The 21920-nt window shown below is 46.0% G+C and overlaps 1 protein-coding gene across 1 annotated transcript in view; it reads right to left on the bottom strand.

The window, feature by feature from the left end:
- The window catches only part of LOC138819024 (SH2 domain-containing adapter protein B-like), a 136904-nt gene that overhangs the window by 43273 nt on the left and 71711 nt on the right, over positions 1 to 21920 (bottom strand). The window contains 1 exon segment of the mRNA XM_070010160.1: positions 1132 to 1347. Coding sequence (XP_069866261.1) covers positions 1132 to 1347 — 216 coding nt within the window.

Genomic DNA, 21920 nt, shown 5'->3' on the forward strand with positions numbered 1-21920 from the left:
GCTAGTTTAGGACAGAGAAGATGACACCCTTCCTCATGTCAGGGGCCCTCTGTGTCCAGGGGGGCTGCCACCTGAACACCTTCAGTTCTTCCATCAAACTGTTGTGAGTCAAAGAGCAAGCAAACTCCTCCTACCCCTGGATCACACAGCCCTGTAGGAGCAGTGCCAGGGGGCAGTTCTTGGATTCTCTTAGATCTAGACGCTGTGAAATACACAGTAGAAATATGGCATGACTAAGGACCATCAATCAGCCACAAAACTACTCATTGGCTCTTGACCAGGTGCTGGGGATAAAGAAATGTGATGAAGTAGGTTCTCTTCATGGAGTTCATTGCCAGGCAGGCTGTCACTCAATGTCTTTCTTTTGGAATTTGGCTTTCCACTTCTTAATATTAGACACAAGCATTTCTTACATTATTATAAACTCTAAACATCACTTATGAGTGGTGCATGATATTCTACCATATCAATCGCACAAACACTCACTGGGACACTCAGTTTCCAATTTTGCATGACTATAAAAAGATACTTTTTCTGAATTTTAGAACATTAACTTTGGCGTTGATTCTCAGGAAGAGAATTAGAATCAAATAGTATGAATTAAGTAAGGATTTATGGCTTACCTATGGCCAGACCACATGTTCTGAAAGGGCCATGGGAGTTGAGTACTGTGATGGATACCTGGACTCTGGAAAAGCAGTCTTGGAGGAGAGAGGAGGTTGGCTTAGCTGGGATATACCCCACACCTGAGCACTGAGTGGGCCCAGACCACAGCAGAGTGAAACACATAGCAGTTCTGTAAGCCACATATAACTGGATGGGACCATGGGGGCCCCATCAGGCTCAATGGAGCAGCTCTGCAGATGGCTCTTGGAGTTTCTAAGCATCTCAGACATCTCTGAAGATAAAGATACTGGGCTGGGGACCCTGATGTTAGAGTTGAGTTTCTTCTTGGCTTAGATTCCCTTCCCTTAGGAACCCACACACATCATCTTTGAGGGGCCAATCAGTACTAGGAAAAAGGTCAGCCCAACTGGATTGTCAAGCAGTCCTGGCCTTGTACCCTGATCAGCTGGCACCTCATATACATCCCATTTAGCCAGAACCTTGAGCAGGGTTCACAGCTCATACCTGCCAGGGCGGGGATGGTGACCCGGTTCCACTCCCATGGCTGGTCATATTCATCAGCGGGCCTGTCATCATCCTGGGGCAGCTTGCTCTCTCTCAGTCGAGGACTCATCGTGCTCTCTGAGTCTGAGTCCATGCTTTGGCCTTCGGGCTCATAAGGGGTGTCGTACAATTGGATGCCTTTGTGTTGGGACCGGACACTTTCCTGCCTCTGGAATTCTGCAAGCAAAAAGAAAGAAAGTGGAGATGTTACCTGGAACCCTTGCCAAGGAATAGCCTTGAGTTCTGAGTTGCAAGCTGAGGAGATGAGACCAGCAGGGGAACAGGCCCTTCTTGTATTCATGGAACCCATGTACCTAGAAGCATCATCTCTGCACTTTCTGGGAAGGGGTTGCTCATGAGGATCACAGGCTCTTCATATAATGACAGCCCTGGAAAGCACCCTGCTTCCATCCAGTTGCTCACTTGTCTTCAAGGGCAGGGCCCAGATATGAACATCATTTGTAGGTGTGTTTTCAACCCACCCGGCACCCTTGCCTGACAGCTGAAGAAGGTCTTCCCTGCAGTTTGGACTTTCAGACCACATATGTACAAGGAGAGTAGGCCAAATGATTCTCAGTTCCCAAGCAGCTCAGATTCGTTTGAAAGAACCAAGCAGAGACCAGATGCAGTGGTTCATGCCTGTAATCTCAGATATTCATGGAGATTGGGAGGGTTATAGTTTGAGGCCAGCCTATCCCCCTATCAAGAATCCATCTCAACCAATAAGCTGGAAATGGTGACATGTACCTTCAGCTGGGAGGTGTAAATGAGTATCGTGGTTCAGGCTGACCCAAGTATAATGGGGAGAACCTTTTAAAAAAGAAGTTTAGACTCCAGTACCATCAAGAAGAAAAGAAACAAAGAGGGCAGGGAAAGGGAAAAGAAAATTTTTTCCTGAGAAGATGAGGTTGTTATTTCTCCTCTAGGAAGCCTGAATGATGCCTCCCTGGGTTCTCTCTCCCTAAAGCATGCTTATCTTCTAAGCAGACAGAACATATCTAGTGGCTATGTTAGAAGTAATGTCCAGTTTCATTTCTGAATGAGGAAGAGTGAGCTTCTGGAGAGGGTTCTATAGTCTGGCTCCAGGGTGAGCTGGGGGGCAATACTGGCTTCATAGAGGTCCTAGGTAGGGGATGGGCATTTCCACTGGTGTTTATCCCAGGAAAGGCAGTAGGGGCTGGAAAGATGGATGTTGGGGTACTAAAATTAGGTGCTTCTGGGTCAAACAGAGAAACTTGTTTTTTGATCACGAGTACTACTTGTGCAGGGCCTGAGGAGAGTTCACTGTCCAGGCTGATTCTGGAAGCCCACTATTTCCAGGCAACAATAAATGACACCTGGGGGCAGCAGCAGTGGGACCTGGAGGAAGGTGGAGGAGGAAAGAGGCTGCATCTGTACTGATAGCTCTGGCAGTTAGTAGCAGGAGCAATGGTGCTCCTGGTGGGAGGAACAGGATGAGCCACAGTAATGTGCTGATTGTCTCCTTTAACGTCCTCCCGCTTTTTTTTTGAGATAGGATCTTGCTAGGTAGCCTACATGAAACTCCAACTCATGATCCTCCTGTCTCAGGCTGAGATTACAAGCATGCCCCACTACACGTGACTCCCAGTTTAGTTATTTTAGTTTTTTTCCCCCCAATACTGGATTTTGAACTGAGGACTTTGCATTTGTTAGGAAGGAGCTTTACTACTGGAGCCATACCTCCAACCCCTTTTGCTCTGGTTATTTTTTACAGTCTCCTTTTATCTGGACTGTCCAAGGTGGTGAGCCATCCTCTATTGACTTTCTCTACCATAGTTGGGATGACAGGAGATGAGGTCTTGTGAACTTTTTACCTGGGCTAGCCTCAAATGGCGATGGTCTTCCTGATCTCAGCCTCCCAAGTTGGTAGGATTGCAAGTGTGACCCACCATGCCCCACTCCTACTTCAGTTTTTTTTTTTTTTTTTTTGTCGTGGTACATATATGTAACAACTTTAATCATTTTACCAATTGTTAAGGGCACAGTTCAGTGCTATCAAGTCCATCTGCACTATGGTAAAACCACAGTCATCAACTGTCTTAAACCTTTTCATCTTCCCAAACTGAAACTCTGTATCCATTGAGTCCTCATTTCCCCTTCCCCGTCCTTGGAACCTCCTGTCAAGGGGGACTTGTATTGTGTCTCTAGGAATCAGACAGCTCCAGCAGCCTCTTACACATGAAATCATGTTCTTCTGTGACAGGCTTATTGTACTTGGTACGAGGTTTTTCAAGATTCTTCCATGTTGCAGTATATGTCAATTTTTCAAGACTGACCAGTAGTATTTCATTGTGTAGACAGTCCCTGTCTACTTGTACTGAAGCTCCCAGTTCAAGACGGTCAGGGAGTGGAGGAAAGACAGGGTACAAAAGGAGTGAGGGGATATGAGAGGGACGGCTTTTCAAGCATGCTTGAATCAAATATTCCCAACACTGGGGTTGTTTCCCCCCACCCTCACTTTGCCTGGGGTGCTGGGGGTTGAATTTAGGGAACTGGAGGAGGGGGCCCTCACAGATACAGACCACTTGGGAATTTGTTCTGAGTAAATTTTCAGATAGGAGCTGAGCTAACTTTGCCTGGGCTGACTTTGAGCTGCAATCCTCCTCCTCCTCCATTCTCCAGAGACCATAGGCTACAGTCCCCAACTTGTTTTTGAGATAGGGTGTTGGTCACTTTTACCCTGGCTGGCCTCAAATTTATGACCCTCTTGTCTCTACTTCTCAAATATCTTAGAATATATGCATGTACCACCATATCTAGTCCCTAAACCAAGTTCTAATGGCATTAAAGATATGGCAGAAAATCATTTTACTATAGGCCTTGAACAACAGCTGATTAAACATACTCAAATGACATTAGTCATTTGGAGCATGAGGGCTACTTTTGGTCTGGGCTTTATGGTCCAAGCCCACCTCACATGCCCAAAGCCTTGGTGGAATCCAAGCCAATGGTGTTATATGGTGATCTTTTTTTTTTTTTTGGTTGGTTGTGGGGCTTGAACTCTGGGCTTGGGCGCTATCCCTGCGCTCTTCAGCTCAAGGCGAGCACTGTACCGCTTGAGCCACAGCACCACTTCCAGTTTTCTAGTGGTTAATTGGAGATAAGAGTCTCATGGAGGGGGCTGGGAAGGTGGCTCAGTGGTAGAGCGCTTGCCTTGCATGCATGAGGCCCTGGGTTCGATTCCTCAGCACCACATAAGCAAAAAGAAAAAAGCTGGAAATGGCGCTGTGGCTCAAGTGGTAGAATGTTAGCTAGCCTTGAGCTGAAGATCTGAAGGACAGTGCCCAGACCCAGAGTTCAGACCCCACGACCGGACCCAAAAAACAAAACAAAACCACAAAAAGAGTCTCATGGACTTTTCTGCCCGGGCTGGCTTTGAACCGCGATCCTCAGATCTCAGCCTCCTGAGTAGCTAGGATTACAGACGTGAGCCACCGGTGCCCAGCTTGTGTGGTGATCTTTAGTGTTGCTTTAATTACTTTTATGCTGGTATCTTCCAAACCTCTCTTAATCACATATGGACTTTTTTGAGTACCACCTGGGTTGCTATTTACTAATATAATTAATATTGTTTAATAAATTCATTTAAAAACAAACTTTATATTACCATCCCACAGCTATGATCCTTTGCCAAAAATAGATACTAAACATATGAAGAGTGAAAGAGAACGAAGGTACTATTGTCTGCCCTGCCCTGCTAGGAAGAAGCCTGTAGTTTGCTTTCTCTGTTGAAGGGGAAATGGCGGGGGGGGGGGGGGCAGAGGGGGTGAGGGGTATTAATACACAGGATGCCATAAAGTAAATACTTTATCTGGCAAATAAGAATTATTTATTTCCTTACCAGTTGCTGGTGGCTCACACCTGTAAATCTACTCAGGAGGCTGAGATCTGCGGATTGAGGTTTAAAGGTAGCCCAGGCAGAAAACTCCTTGAGATTCTTATCTCCAATTAGCCAACAAAAAGCTATAACTGGAGATATGGCACAAGTGGCAGAGTGCCAGCCTTCAGCAAAAAAGTTAAGCAAGAGTGCACAGCCTTGAGTTCAAGCCCAGTACCAGCACACACACACACACACACACACACACACACACACACACACACACACACACACACACACACACACACACACACACACACACACACACACACACAAAATTACTTTCAGCTGGGCACCAGTGGATCACACCTGTAATCCTAGCTACTCAGAGGATGAGATCTGAGAGTCATGGTTCAAAGCCAGCTTGGGCAGGAAAGTTTGTGAGACTGTTATCTTGAATTAACCAATTAAAAAACCTGAAGTGGATGGAGCTGTGGTTCAAGTGGTAGAGCACTAGTCTTGAGTGAAAAAGCTCAGGAATAGTGCAGGTCCTGAATTCAAGCCACAAGACTGCTGCCCTCCACCACCACCACCTCTGCCCCCAGCATTTTGTCTCTCTAGAAATAAACAGGAAAAAAGATCTCTGACTATACAGTTCCCAGGCCACTTATAATACATCTAGAAGGTGTACGTACCCTCATATTTTGTCAAAACCTTTCATTGGTCCTTCAGGTGAACTGAGATCATTTATTAGTATTGAACACAATGTTTCTTTTTTTTTTCTTCCAGGGAAGAAGAAGAAAAGGGAAAGCAAGAGCTACAAAATGGCAAAACTTTTTCCTCTTAATTAAGGTCCAGTTATTACACATAACTGTAAACTGCTTAATGTACTCAACAATCTGATCTGCTTCACACTGCATTGCAGGAGTCTTTACCATCTGCTGCGCTGACCCCAACCCCAGGTCTGAAGAGTGGTCTCACCTCCTTTGGGGAGAATGGTAAGGCCAGGGAAAACCACCTCCTCATCACCCTCTTTCACAAGCAGAAAGAGCAACCTTAGGCTCTCTACAGTGCCTCTCATGCATATTGCGATGGAATGTACTTCTATCTGGAGCAACCTGCTTACTCCTCACAGAGCGGAGCTCTAGGTACTCAGTGAATGTAGGTAGAAAAGATGAATGAGAACTGACAGCCAGACACTACTTTACCACCAAATTCCAGTTAATTTATGAAAGACTCTGACACCAGTGATAAAGGACCTGAAGAAAACACCAAATATGCATTGTTTAGTATTATACAATATTCAGAAGAGACAGATATTCTACATAAATACCAGCCTAAAAGGAAAACATGTGCTGTGAGTAGATTAGCTATTAAATCAGAGGGACTTGTGCTACCTCTCAAGCAGGATTTATTGTTCCAGAAGCATCTGTGCCTCACCAAAGCTGAGCTGTAATGGCATGCAGTTAAGGCAGAGGATGTCGGTAATGGTAATCATTAAAACAAGCCTCCCCCTGTATTACATGAATTCAGATTTTCATTAAGGCCCTAACAATAGGGAACAGTTAAGTAAATTATGGCACGTTAACTGGATGGAATATTAAGCAGTCATTAAAATGATAAATCGGAAGATAATGCAGTTACATGGGAAAGTGTGCATGAAATTATGCTAAACTAAAAAGTAAAATACTAAATTGTTTATGTGTTGAGAGAGTAAGTGTATAATGCAAGCTTTCTAAAAAAGACGTGGGCAATGTGAACAGTACCCAAAAGGGAATTCTATTCTTTGCTTGGGACTTGCTCAAAACCAGCACTGCACATAATGTCCTTAATATCAGAACCCTACTGACAGCAATACTGTAAGCACAGACATGCATGAGTAGAGAGAGCTGAAAACCTGCCCCAGGAAGGTAAACAGCTATTGTGTAGAGCAGAAGGGATTATTGTATAATTATTTTTGAAAGTTGTAAATAATGAATAAAGGCATTAGTAAAGAAAAAATGTAATTAAGATAGGAACACATGAAAGTAAACAGCCTGGGTCTTAAGAGCTGTGTTTTGTAAACAGCTGCCTGTCCCTGTAGTAAGTGCATCATTTAGGGAACAGCCTCCTTCCTGGGAGGGAATCCAAGGGCCCCAGCAAGCCAAGGGTCCCTGTGCTAGGCCAACTCACCAAACATCATTGCCCCATGCCTAATAATCAAGCCTGTCCTTCTTATTATCTAGGTCTACTGTTGCTGGTCCCAAGACTGACCTAAAAGGGAAGCTGGAGGCCATATGTTTTAAGTCACAAGTTATATTTTAAGTCACAAGTTATCTGGATGTCACCATCTACACATTTTGGAAAATGACCTTTAATATCAGGTGGCAGGCTGTGATTTCATGCCTCTTAGGCAGCAAGCAGAAACATTAAATTGACAAGGTACAGATTTCTGTTGACCTCTGAAGTAAAAAGGTTTTCAACTGGAACAAAACATGAAGAAAGAACAGGAAAAGATGGCATTTTTTTTTTTAAAGAATCAGAGAACGTTAGAACTTGAAGGGACCCTAAGAATACACCTGGGTACATTACCAGGGGGCTGGAAGGTATGAGCAAGCAGAGGTCTTGTGTTGCATGGAGAGAGTGGGTGATAATCTGAGGGATGATGGAGGGAAGGGAGATACGGAGAGAGGGAAAGTGCAAGCCAGGATGAGCTGGGACAGACCAGCAATCTCTTGAGGGTGTGATGGGGGTTTAGAGTCCCCCATCTACAAGCAATGAGGCCCTGTACTCACCAACTCTGTCTTCTTTCAAAAACAAACAAACAGGGCTGGGAAGGTGGCTCAGTGGTAGAGCGCTTGCCTCATATGCATGAGGCCCTGGGTTTGATTCCTCGGCACCACATAAGCAGAAAAAGCTGGAAGTGGCACTGTGGCTCAAGTGGTAGAACACTAGCCTTGAGCTGAAGAGCTTAGAGACAGGACCCAGACCCAGAGTTCAGGCCCCACGACTGACAAAACACACACACACACACACACACACACACACACACACACACACACACACACACACACACACACACACACACACACACACACACACACACACACACACACACACACACAAAATTAAGACTACATTTTAAAGCACTAAGGCAAGGACAGCCCATGTACTCTCTGCCCCTGAATACGCTGTCTCCCCTATCATGAACACCCTTCGGCCATCGTGGCACATGTAACACTGATAAACCATCATTACAACATGTAGTCTACAGCTTATATTAAGATTCACATTAAGGTATTTTATATATCCTGGGCCAGTGGTCGGGAATGCCCTGCTCAAGGGCTATGTAAAATCTGGGAAATCATTTGGTAATGATGGGACAGAAATAGGAGAAGGAAGCTTGGCTAGCATCTTAGATATACTCAGCCTTCTCTGGCAGCACCACCATCTGTCCCATACCCAGTCAAGTAGCACTGACACCCAGTATATACATAAGGCTATGTGATACTGCATCTAAGAATGAGGAGGCGCTTTCAGCTGTGAGAATCTGAGGAGGCCTTACAGAATTTAGGCTTGAGGTCATGTACAGTGGTGTGGCAGAAAGATAAGGAGATAAGATGAAGCCCAAGGGATCAGAAGCTCAAATATGTACATAATTGTTTAGGGAGCTGGGAGTTTACAGGCACCCAGTGGAAGATGAAGCCACTGGCATGTGGAGGAAGGTTTCTGAGTGGCCTTAAACCTGAAGGACACTACCCCTAAGAACATAAAAAAAGCTGCTCTAGGACAGGGTGGCGCAGGTGTGTCAGAGCCTCAGTGGAAATGACAGACGCTGGCTTGTAGGTTCCTCACCTCTAATTTTCCCAGTGAGGCCTGTCTTGCAATCTATAATGCTCTCAAATCATAGGGTAACAAGCTCAGTAGAGATGTGTGGCCCACAGAGGCCTCCATTCTTAGGTCCTGATGTCACTCAGCCCAAGAAACCAGGACACTGCCAGTGGTGGGCACACTTGGCCATATATCCCCAGCTATCTGACCTCTCCTCCACGGCTGGCCAGCCATGGGAGACAGCACCAGAGTTGTGGGTAGACAAGGTTCAGTCCCAGCCAGGGTCAAGAAGGGCCGCATTACTGGAAAGATGGACTAGACTGTCTGACCTGGAGGCCCTAGGTCCAGGAGCTGTCAGGGAAACAGCACAGGGCCAGGGCTGAAGACACTGATATCACACACTGCTTGGTGTGAACTTTGACTCTAGTAACTGCTTGTCTTGGAGCAAGTTGTCTTAATTTCCTCATCTCTGGAGGGGGACCAACTACATCCACATTAGAACAATGTGATGAGGACTAAGTGAATCAAATGTTTTACCATCACATATTGTTGCTGTTACTTTGGGGTTGTTTTTTGGGGAGGAGCAAACTAGGGTTAGAATTCAGGGTATCGTGCTTACAAAGACGGTGCTATACTGAGCTACTCCTCTAGTTCTATATCAAGTCTGGTACATGGTGTAAAGAAAGCACTCTGGGAATTGCATTATTATTTCAATTACCATTGTCAGGGAGCTTCCTTGGAACCCCATCACTAAGACTTTTCTACCTCTGAGACTCTCCTTAGCCCCCAGAACCTCAGAGGCTTGCTTACTGAAATCCTGACAGGCAGGCTAACCCTGCATTGGAAATGAAAAGGCTTCAACACCAACCTCTGAGCTTTCTCTGTTTCTGGGTCCAGAACTTCCAATTTCAGTTGCTGCTTTATCAATATAGCACCTCCATGTGAGATCTGAGCTCAGGATCATTGTTTGTGGGTAACAGGAAACATGGGGGAGGTCTTAGGTATGTCCAATAATCAACATATATGGAAACTGAGGTCTACAGAAGGAAAAGAGGCCCAAAGATCAGGGCTCCTTCCTGTCTCTCCCAGAGGCTTTCTGACATCTCTTTTACCAGCTTGTCAAAATCTCTGGGAGGCAGGGTATCTATTTCAGACAGGCCTCTGAGGTGTTAAAAAGTATATCCGGCACCTCAGACAGAGTGATGAACTCCACAGGAGCAGTAAGCGGCTGCTCATAATTAGACCTGCAGCTGAAAACTAGTCTAGTGCCAGGGTACCACATCAAAGGGGAGACAGAGGGCTTTCTCCTGATCTGAACTGTTCAAACATCTGCTGGAGAAAGCCTTTCCTCCTAACTGGGGTATTTTAACAGGCATCGGAGCTCAGGTATCCTTGGAGGCTACAGTGACCTCAGGACAACAGAAGTCCTTTGGGGTAAACACTGTAGGCCAGCAAGGACAGAGCAGCAGATCTACATATGCAGGCCTCACCAACTCCTCTATCCAGAGCTTTCTAAAAGCCAGGAGACTGACAGGGTTCCTTTTGTCATCTTTTTTTCCCCAGTGTGAACAGAGGCTGGACTCCACAGAAACAGGGATGTGGACAAATAACAATGGATCCCAGAAGCAGCACAGGCCTGTCACTACTTGGTAAACCTGTATTGCTTGCTCTTTTGTGCTCAGCCCAAGAGCAGGGGAAAGGCCTGTGCCTGGAACCAGGAAGTTCAGTGTGCTCTCCCATTCCTCAGCTATCTGTCCAGTGACAGGGTCTTCTCATGACCTCTTCTGGCCTGAAGAACCAGGGGGCAGACAAAGCCTGCACACCTGATGACAACAAATGTGCTTTCCTATGATTTAAAAGGCCACATGGGCCTCAGTGCAGAGCTTGAGGGTGCTGTGTGCCATTACTGCTGTGTCCTTCAGCCCAGCCGTCACTGCATCTTCCAGTGACTGCTTTCGCGTGCAGAGGCCTCTGGGCAGCTAGAAGCCACTCTAGTTTTGAGTCCCTGTGGAGACTCAATGAGCTGAACTCACTTTGTGCTCTGCAGTTAAGGGAAGTAGGCAGATGGGTTTCCTTTCAAAGAAGTCACTGTCTCAGAGGAGATAATACCTTCATTCCCAGTCCATCTAACAGCTCAGTGGGGAGTGTGCCAGCATCCCCCCCACCCTGCCCCCGCTCACTCATCCCCTACTATGTGCTGTGCTGGACCCTTTGCCAGACACTAAGAACTCCAAGGTGTTGGATGAGGCTGCTGGCCCTCAGCATATTCGCAAAAGAATCAGGACACTGCCATTCATAAACACTGAGTTAGTAATGGCTATGCATTTCTAAGCACCTATTTGTGTCAGGCACTGTCCCAGGTGTTAGGACTAAAGTACTCCTCCTCATCTTTAAGACACAGAGAAAAGAGTAATACAGATGAAGTATCCCTTATCTGAAAACCCAAATTAAAACCTTTTTGAGAGACGACATGACATCACATGTGAAAAATTCTACACCTAACTTGGTGTGAGCTGCAGTCAAGAAGCAGGCACCTTAAAATTACTGTATACAAGCTGGACATTGGTGGCTCATACCTGAAAGCCTAGCTACTCAAGAGGCTGAGATCTAAGGATTGGGGTTCTAAGTCAGCCTGGGCAGGAAAGTCTGTGAGACTCTTATCTCCAATTAACCGCCTGAAAACCAGAAGTGGAGCTGTGGCTCGAAGTGGTAAAGGGACTAGCCTTGAGCAAAAAAAAGCTCAGGGACAGTACCCAGCCCCTGAGTTCAAGCCTTATAACTGACAACACACACACACACACACACACACACACACACACACACACACACACACACACACACACACACACACACATACAAGAAAACAACAATTAAAAAACTGTACTGTTTACAAATATCCTCAGACTGAGGCTTACATAAAACATGTGAGTTTTATGTTTACACTATAATATAGTCAAGATATCTTATTATACACATATAATTATTCCCAAATGTGAAATCCTGAAAAACTTCCAGTCCCAAGCATCTTAGATATTCAATTTGTGGTGAATTTTATAATGTCAAAATGGAGTCTAAAACGTTGTAGAGACTAATCGTGGCTAACCCTTTCTGACCAGCTCCAAGAACCTTCAAGTGGTATACATGTTGACAGGTGGGTGGAGGCAGAAAGTACAGTTCCAGAGAGGACTGGACATTTCAGGGAGCAGGTGATATTTCTCAGAATCCCAAGTCCTCATGTAAGCAGAGCCCCAAAAATGAGGGAAACCATAGGAGCCTACTGTCACAAACAGAATGGTAGATAGAACGTGCACAGAAGTAGATAGAACACGCACAGGGAGAACAGGAAGGTTTGCATGGGTACAGGTAAGGTGTGTGTGTTGGGGGAGGATAGCTGAGGTGGGACAGAAATGAGTTAAGTCATGGAAAGAGGAAAGTTGGATTTTGAGATAGAAAATAAATAATTCATGTGGCTTTATGTGCTCATGACATAGGATGAGAATTGGCTACTAAAAGAGATGGAACCAGGCTATGAAGGCTGAAGGTCCAAGACAAGGAATACAGACTAATAATGGTCAGAAAAGTGGCAAAGGTGGCCTGGTTCCTTAAATCAGGTTTTGTGCTTCACACATACACAAATCCATTAAGTGGAAAACACTGCAGTATGTGGTACTCAGTCATAGATGACCTCAAGATTGGACCCTTCAAACACTTAGGGCTCCACCTTTTCAAGGGACAAACTGAAGATGCTCAGGTTCTCAGAGAATGGGGAGCACAGAAGTAGGTCACATGATCTACTTTGGTGGCTAGAAAATATGGAGGTACTGGCATTACCATGAGGATAAGGACAGGGGCCAAACCAGTATGGGATGATGCCACTATATTTTTGGGCCGACCCTGAGAGGGTGAATATCCCTGGATTTTCTTGGTAGGGAGAGGCCAGAGCCCAGCAGGGCCTTCCCACAGCTTCTGCAAACGAGATGTATGTCCAGCTTTCCTTCCGAGTACCGATGGGCTGTGGAGGGTCAGTGACAACAGATGCAATCTTCCCATCTGCTGGACTTCCAGAGGGGCCACTCTTTTTTTTTTGGTCGGTCGTGGGGCTTGAACTCTGGGCCTGGGCGCTGTCCCTCAGCTCTTCAGCTCAAGGCGAGCGCTCTACCACTTGAGCTACAGCGCCACTTCCGGTTTTCTGGTGGTTTATTGGAGATAGGAGTCTCACGGTCTCTCCTGCCCGGGCTGGCTTTGAACCCCAATCCTCAGATCTCAGCCTCCTGAGTAGCTAGGATTACAGGCGTGAGCCACCAGCGCCTGGCTCAGAGGGGCCACTCTTTAATGTAATAAGACCATGGAGGATGGGCTTGCATGTCACGCCCGTAAGGCTTCCCCCTCTCATCTCACACTGTGGGGACCTCACTCCTTACAGAGCTCTTCTATCTGCATGTTCTCACAAACCTCAGAGTAGGGCTTGGGGTAGCAGCGGTGCTTGCAACCCCTTGACTGACACTGTATGTGGCTTACTCAGGAGTGGTCAGGCAGAGGAAGAAAGATTCAACCAGAAATTATATAGTATGCCACTCTCAAAACTACTGAGCACATTACATCTGTGCCAAGTGTACTGTATCTGGTTTCTCATTTCATTCTTAAAAACCAATATGAGGTCCCTTATCCACAGTCTTTTTATTTTTTATTTTTTGGTGCAGGTCTTAGGGCTTGAACTGAGGGCCTGGGTGCTGTCCATGAACTTCTTTTCACTCAAGACTAGTGCTTGACCACTCTACTTCCGCTTTTTTGGGGGTAGTTTATTGGAGATAAGAGTCTCACTGACTTTCTTGCCTGGGCTGGCTTTGAACCACAATCCACAGATCTCAGCCTCCTGAGTAGTCAGGATTACAGGTGTGAGCCACTGGCATCTGGCTGTGTGTGTGTGTGTGTGTGTGTGTGTGTGTGTGTGTGTGTGTGTGTGTGTGTGTGTGTGTGTGTGTGTGTGTGTGTGTGTGTGTGTGTGTGTGTGTGTGTGTGTGTGTGTGTGTACTGGGACTTGAACTCAGTTCCTGGGTGCTGTCTCTGAGCTTTTATGCCTGAGGCTAGCACTCTACTACTTGAGCCACAGCTCCACTTCTGGCTTTTAAGTAGAGATAAGAGTCTTATGAACTTTCCTACCCTAAACTGGCTTTGAACTATGATCTTCAGTTCTCAGCCTCCTGGGTAGCTAGGATTACAGGTGTGGACCATTGGTGCCCAGCTTAGATACTGTCATTTTATGAATGGCCACAGAACAAGTGATGGACAGAGGTAGACAAGCTCCAAAGCCCACGCTCCAACTGTGTGGTCAACTGTGCACTCTTGGCTTCACTATAAATGAAGAAACAATATGAACTAAGTCTGAAAGGGAAGCAAGCCTGGAATATATCAGACTTTCCAAGCCATTTCCTGCCTGTAGTTGACAGTCTCCTTATCAGTCGGGATGAATGGAGCCATCTCAGAGCAATCCCTCACAGTCTTCAGGTTTAGCTGATGAGGTCCATATGCAGGACCTCCAGGCATCCTTATGGTCGGGCAGCAAGAAATCAAAGGGTAGTACTCTGAGGCAGAGAGCTGCCCATAAGGGTGGAACTCAGCACATTCTGGATGCTGCACAGGGTGGTTGACACATGCTACTAGTCCTAGTCTGGCTGGCACTAAGCCAGTGATTACAAGCTAACCACGAGGTAGATGCAGTGTACCACCTTCCCCAGCAGAGCCAGGGCCATCCCTTTCACCTACCAGGTTTTCTGGCCACAGTGGTCAAACTTTCCTGAACACCTGTGACTAGTCATGGAGTCACTGCCTCATGCTGAGAGGCTGTTGCTGGCATCATGCCCTGTGTCCAGTACAGATGCCCAGTGGAAGTGACCTGCTGAGATCTAGTGAGCTCTTTGTCCAGTCTTCCTCACAAGGGGAAACTAATCCCCCTAGGGGCTTATAGACAACCTCAGCCTTCTGGGTAGTGATGAGGAAGCTGCTGGCTGGGGACCAGTCTGCCTCTCCGCTCACCAGCTGTGTGACATTGGCCAAGTGCCTGATCCTTTGGGTAGATCCCTCACAGCTGAGGTAAGAAGGACTGAGCCAAATGACCTTGGGACTGTTCTGACTCTAGAGTCTCTTAGTCTGAGTCCCTTAGTCTAAGGGTCCCATATCTCTTCCTATTCCACTGCTATATATAGCTCTAGCACTTGAAGGAGAAAGTGGATACATATAAGAGTACCCATCCTATCAGCATATAACCTCAGGATCCATCCACCTGGTAGCAAGTTCCAAAATCTAGCCATCATGTACACTGAGAACCCTGCCTAGTAAGAAGCTCCACTTTAATCAAAAGCTGTGCTTTTCTGTATAGGATGTTAGTTTAAGTGTCAACTTGGCTGGTCTTCAGAATATAGAGAGATATAGGGTCAAACACAATTCTAGATGTTTTATTAGGAGTGTTTTTGGATAACACCAACACTTAAATTGATAGAAAAGGTAAAGCACATTGCTTCCCCACAGGGAGGCTGGCCATACCAAACTGCTGAAGGCCTGTATTGAACAAAAAGGTTGATCCTCCCCTGAACAAGAATTCTCCTGAATGACTGCCTTTGAATTGGGACATCAGTGTTCTTACCTTTGGTAACTACACCACTGACTCTCCTGACTACACCTTGGCTCACCATTGGACTACACCAGTGACCGACTCATCTACCCACTTGCTCTCGAATCTCCAGTTTGCCAATTCAAGCATCTGTCACCTCACAAGACAACTGCCAAGATCAGGAGATAAGAAACCAGCATGGATCCCGAGTAAGGGTTTATGATTCTACACTACTGCTTTCCAAGTCCACTGTTACCTCTACTATCGTTAATTTACCTTACTCATTTTCCTTTGCTAGTACGGGGATTCTACCATTTGAGCCATGCCTCTAGTCTAGCTATTTTGTTGGTTATTTTGGAAATGGAGTCTTGTGAATATTTCTGCCCAGGGTGGCTTCAAACCTTGGTCCTCCAGATCTTAGTCTCCTAAGTGTGAGCCACTGATGCCTGATTCACCCTGCTCAAGTGGCTTTTTCCCTACCAATAGCTGTTATACCTTCCATGTAGTATCCCACCAATTATGTGGAAGGAAGCCTCTTAAAAACAAAAACAAAAACAAAACAGCTCCTCCTCAGTGGCCTAAAAAAGTATCCTGCAGAGCTGAGTGCAATCCTAGCTACTCAGGAGACTGAGATCTGAGGATCAAGGTCCCAAGCCAGCCCAGGCAGGAAAGTCTGAGATATCTCCAACAAATTACTCAGGAAAAGGTAGAAGTGGAGCTATGGCTCAAGTGGTAGAGTACTAGCCTTGAGCAAAAGACGTTCAAGCCCCAAGATTGGGACTGGTGCACGTGAGTGAGCACACACACACATGCGCATGTGCATGCATGCCTTCCCCACCCCACTCCCACCCCCCCCACCCCCGCAGGGACTCCACTCTGTGAAAGGTGTAATCTACCTTCTGGAACCTGAAAGCTGAGGCACTGTAGGAGTCTAAGCAGAGATGGACTCCCCACTGGCAACCCCTTCCATATGGCTGCCCCTAATGACCCAGCCTGAAATGCTGCTGCCCCAGAGTCAATTCCAGTTTTCTTCTGATTTGCCCCACCCCCATCACAAACCCCCACTGCTAGAGGCAATGCAGAGGCTCAAATATGAATCCAAACCTGTCACTGGCATCTATTTCCATCCTTGGGAGCCTGAGATGTCTGTCACTTTCTAGCAATGTGCATGCTCAGCTCCCATTCCCACCCTACTTTTGAGGGCTGAGTTCAAGTCTAATCTATCCTGACACATCCCCTGCGATTCCTACCACAGAACCTGGCTCCACAGACGCTCTGAAAATTCTGGCTGAAGGAACAACAGTTTTTTTGTTGTTTGTTTTGAAAATTCAAAATTTAGCACAGAAAAAAAATATTTTTACAGTATTTGTATACTCTAGGAAGGGAGTGTACTCACAGACTGCTAGAGGGAGTATAAACTGAAAATGGCCTTTACAGAGGTAAAATTGATAGCGCTAACAAAATCTAAACACCGTATGGCCCGAAGTTCTATTTCTAAAAATACCCAGACCCACATGCAGAAATAAATGAATGGGGATGTGGCTCTGAATAGGAGAATGACTAGATACACTGGGCTATAGTCACATCATAGAGCCATTCAAAAGAACTAATGACATTGGACAAGATATGTGGCTAGGAGAGCATTTATGTAGAAAGGGATGTGTGCATCAAGATGTAGATACCTATTTTTATAAGCAAGTAAAAAAGGGGCTAAAAATACACGTTACTAACAACTCTGGTCTCTGAAGGCCGACTTCATTTTTAATCATATGTATGTTGAATTTTCTTATCCAGAGCTCTTGCTCTCCTCACAATCACTTTTGTTGAGATGGGAGTTTCACTATGTAGTCCAGGTTAGCCTTGAACATTCAGTCCTCCTGCCTCAGCCTCCCAAGTGCTGAGATTATAAGCACGAGCTTAAATAAGTACTAAAGTGTTACAAATGTGCACACAAAAACTACACTCTAGTACTGCTCCTACAGCACTGAATGTTTATAAGCCAGGCATCATCCAATGAGTTTATATTAACCCCAGGACCTGGGAAAACTGAGGCTCAGGGAGGAAGAGTAGAAGATGGAGGCTATGTATGGGAGCTGGGATTTATCTCCTCTAAATGGAGCTCCTGCATGCACTGAATACTGGGGCTGGCTTTGGATTAAGTCTCTGCCTTTGTGGCAATTTCTAAACAAATTCCATTTCATATGATGTTTATAAACTTGAAGCTTGAAGCAAATTAAATTTGGGCTTTGGTCTCTCTATGTAGCTTAGCTGACTCTCCCCTCATGTGTCAGCTTTCTTAGTGCTGGGATTACAGATGTGCTCTACCACACCCAGCCCCAAGATGAACATTTAAATTATAACAGACCCCTAAACAATGTCCTGGCCACTCAAAGAGCCAATGGATTTTAAGACACTTTTTTTTTTTTTTTGGTTGGTTGTGGGGCTTGAACTCCGGGCTGGGCACTGTCCCTGCACTCTTCAGCTCAAGGCGAAAGCTCTATGGTTTGAGCTACAGTATCACTATCAATTTTCTAGTGGTTTATTGGAGATAAAGAGTCTCACAGCCTTTCCTGGCTTTTCCTGCTCCAGCTAGCTTTGAACTGCAATCCTCAGATCTCAGTCTCCTGAGTAGCTAGGATTATAGGTGTGAGCCACTGGCGCCAGTTTTGTTTTGTTTTGTTTGGTTTGGTCATGAGGCTTGAACTCTGGGCCTGGAGGCTGTCTCTCAGCTCTTCAGCTCAAAACTAGTGCTTTACCACTTAAGCCACAGCGCCACTTCTGGTTTTTTGGTGGTTAATTGGAGATAACAGTCTCACGGACTTTCTTGCTCAGGCTGGCTTTGAACAGTGACCCTCAGATCTCAGCCTCCTGAGTAGCTAGGAATACAGGCCTGAGCCACCAGTACCTGGCTTAAGATACATTTTAAAGAACTATAGTTACAGTTTCAGCACCACAAATGGTAACATTTCCCCACAAAAAGTGGTAAGGTTAGTAGATACATCTAATTGCTCCTGAGGACCCATGGTTTTGCCACAAAGCTTCCTCAAATTCCTGGGGGTTGGTGCTCTTTCTTCTAAGTCTCAAATCAACTTAATCCCACCGCCTGGCAATCCTGAATCAAAAAAACAACCTAGGCTGGATGGAAACAAACAGGTTGCCTGAGAAGGCAGGTGTGCTCAGGATGAAAGAGGCCAGGCCCCCGAGGCTTGCACAGAGGAGGCTGTCTCCCAAAGTGACTCTTGGCTAAGGGACTGAGAGGATGACAGATGCCCAAGTCTGCCCTGAAGACTGAGTAGGCTCTCACCTACATATACAGTCTTCTTGGAGGCTAGGTAAGTGTGTCATCTGCTTAAATACTGACAGGCCAGCAGATCATGTCAGCAGAAGGGAAAGAGTCACTACAGACTTCTAAAAGAAGCCAAGGGGCAAGTATGAACTCCTGCCCCACACTTTATCCCTAGTTGGAGGCTGGGCAAGTCTCATTGCCTCATGGCTATATTTTGTCAAATTTTGGGCTGGATTCTCACTTCTCCCTGGCCACTACACACAGGATGGTATACATGAACTAATGACACCAACATGGTCTATCTAATGGCAAGTGTTTGTAGGACTCCTGTAGTGGAATTGAATGCCAAGGGCACCTGAGACAGAATCAAGGGGTTGTACATGTGCACACACCTACTCCCATTCTCACACCCAGGCCCTCTAGCAGCCAAATGCTGGCTGGAGCTCCTTACAGCTACCTACCCACACATGATAGTGGGTTTTTTCTTCAAGGAATGTCAGAAGCATTTCTTATTAGGGGCAAGCATGTGAGTGTCTCAGCCAGAAACCTGTGGTGGATGAGGTGACTGACAGGTAGAGAAATGTTAAGAAAACAACAAGCAAGAGCCTGTGCTACAAGGAGATCTTGGAGATTTGCTGGAGACACCTCCTATTTATTTATTTGTTCTTTTTGAGATGGGGCTTAACACTTGTCTTTTGGATTGTCTTATGACCCAGTGAGTACACTGAGGGTGGGATGGGGAAGGATGCCCGAGTGTGTATTTGCATGTGCTAAATTAGAAGAAAAAGGAAGTTACAGGAAGAAAAACAAGCCAAGCTAAAAATAAGGCAGCTCCAACACTACTACAAGACATAAGGTATAAGCACAGCCAGGCAGGGAGGCCAAAGTGGGATAAAACAGAAAATAGGAAGTTCCCACCTAAAAATAACTAGGAGTATGAATGTGGACACACTGTTGAGAACTAAGGAATTTCAGATGTGAGCCTGAGATTCAGTTATGCCTGGGAGGAAGGGGCTCCACTCACTCTGGAATATGAGATCTCCCAAACAGAAAGCTAGTACTACAGAGCTGAGACCAACCACCAGAGCATCCCAAAGACCTACAGCCAGCCAGCAACAAGGAGGCTTATGTGAGGTAGAAACCTAGCAAAGCAGCCAGCAGATCCTGGATAGTGACCCATGTCCCTGGCAGCTTCTCATCTGCCAAGGGACCAGACTTAGATGTCCTACTGACCTCGGGTCTGGGAAGGTGGCTCAGTGGTAGAGCTCTTGCCTTGCATGCATGAGGCCCTGGGTTCACTTCCTCAGCACCACATAAGCAAAAAGAAAAAAGCCGGAAGTGGCGCTGTGGCTCAAGCGGTAGAGCACTAGCCTTGAGCTGAAGAGCTCAGGGGCAGCGCCCAGGCCCAGAGTTCAGGCCCCATGATTGGACCCCCCAAAAAAAAAAGTCTCACAGATGTCCTACTGACCTCAGTTACCCAATCATTGTTGACGTTCATGTTTACATATGATTATGGCGACACTGTAACATGAGTGAGTAGAAAGCTTCCATGAGACCTGGGTTGGACTCTCCACTGGCTGCCTTCCAAGCCGGTGACCCTAACAAGCCTCTTATCTCTTTAGAGCTTTCAGTAACTTTACTGACAACAGTAACTTCAGTAACTTTCAGTAACTTTACTGACAACTCAGTGAGTAACCAATGAGAAGCACCAGGCATGTAGGTATTCTTTTCAGGCCCACCTCTCATTGATTTTGTTCATGTTAAAACAAATGCAAATGCAGGTCAGACCAAAGGTACTTCATCTCTGATCTCAGGTATTGGGTGCAGTGTCAAAAGTTTTTATGGATATGCACATTTTGAAACCAAAAGAGACAGGTTCAAACTCTGTGCCTGCCTTTCACATGAGCCTGCTCATGTCTTTCATGAAAGACCTGCCCTTGTGGAGCCGCTACAGTCTCAGTTGTGGAGTAGGGAATATTAATATCAACTTCACGGGGCTGCTATAAAATAAAACCAGACAAAGGATATAAAAGGGACTTGTAAACCATAAAACCCTGTGCAGATGTTATACATTAGGGAAGAACATATACACATGAGCACAGGCACACACAACCTTATTTCTAGCTGACATCTGGTATGAATGATTCACAGTCAGCAGATCAAATCCACAGGAGAGGATGTCTCATTCCACATTGCCCAGTATCTTTCAATAGAATCAACTTCTATCCCACAACTCACTATTTCTGATACCACCCCTAAACAGAATATTGTACGGCAAGGTTCTGGTAAAAGTCTGATTTCAGAGTTCAGAAAAATGACATGTTTTCATAGGGCAGCAACTACCAAGCCCAAGAGGGAAAGAGCACCTTTATGTTATATCTCAACCATTGCTCCCTTCCCAAGTGTTTTGTTAAGTATATCACCTGCTGGCATTTGGCAGATTTTCCCTGGCTGGACACCTACAACTGATGTGGTATGACAGCTGTGTGGTGCTGCCAGACGAGCTTCCTCACTCAGCACTGGGGGAAGCCAGGACTGGACAGAGCCCGCGGGGAGGACAGAGGGGAGGGTGGCAGCTGTAATGTGACAGCTGCCACCACACAGACAAGCACTTCAGATTTCACTCATGTCTCCCTGATGGAGGCAGTACTGGCCAGAGATCATGTGACCAAAAGTCTCCTTGCTCATCTTCCTCCTGCAAAGACAAAGAGGCTAGAGGCCTCTCATTCTGCCCTCCTCAGGAATCTTAAACTCTTAGGATGCAGAGTGTCCTGCCCATTGGCCTCCAGGCCTGAATGCTTCAACCATCTGTCTCTTATTCTTAACTAGGAGACAGCTCTGCTTTTTCAAGTCTTACTTCCAAGCCTGGTCACCTACTGCCAGTGTGTGAACAGGCAGTAGTCACAGTGTACTCCAAACCTGAGGGAGGACAGGACAGGGTTCTCAGAGGTCCTGCTGGGGAATCTCTCATAACCCCTAATGCACTCAAATCACATTCAACCTCCAATGGGAGGGAGGGAGGAGGGGGAAGGGGGGAGGGGAGGGAAGCTGGTCCAGTTTGTTTTTTATCTTTGACAATATAGAATATATTAATAAGTGAATAAATAATACCGTGAGCCAGGGAACAGAGAAAAGAGGGGTGTTTCAAATTAGGAGAAAAAAACTTACCAAGAAAACCTACAAAACCCTGCAAAGGCCCTGATCACAGG

The sequence above is a fragment of the Dipodomys merriami genome, unplaced genomic scaffold (assembly GCF_024711535.1).
Source record: "Dipodomys merriami isolate MVZ:Mamm:240054 unplaced genomic scaffold, mDipMer1.0.p SCAF_11, whole genome shotgun sequence".
Lineage (NCBI taxonomy): Eukaryota > Metazoa > Chordata > Mammalia > Rodentia > Heteromyidae > Dipodomys > Dipodomys merriami.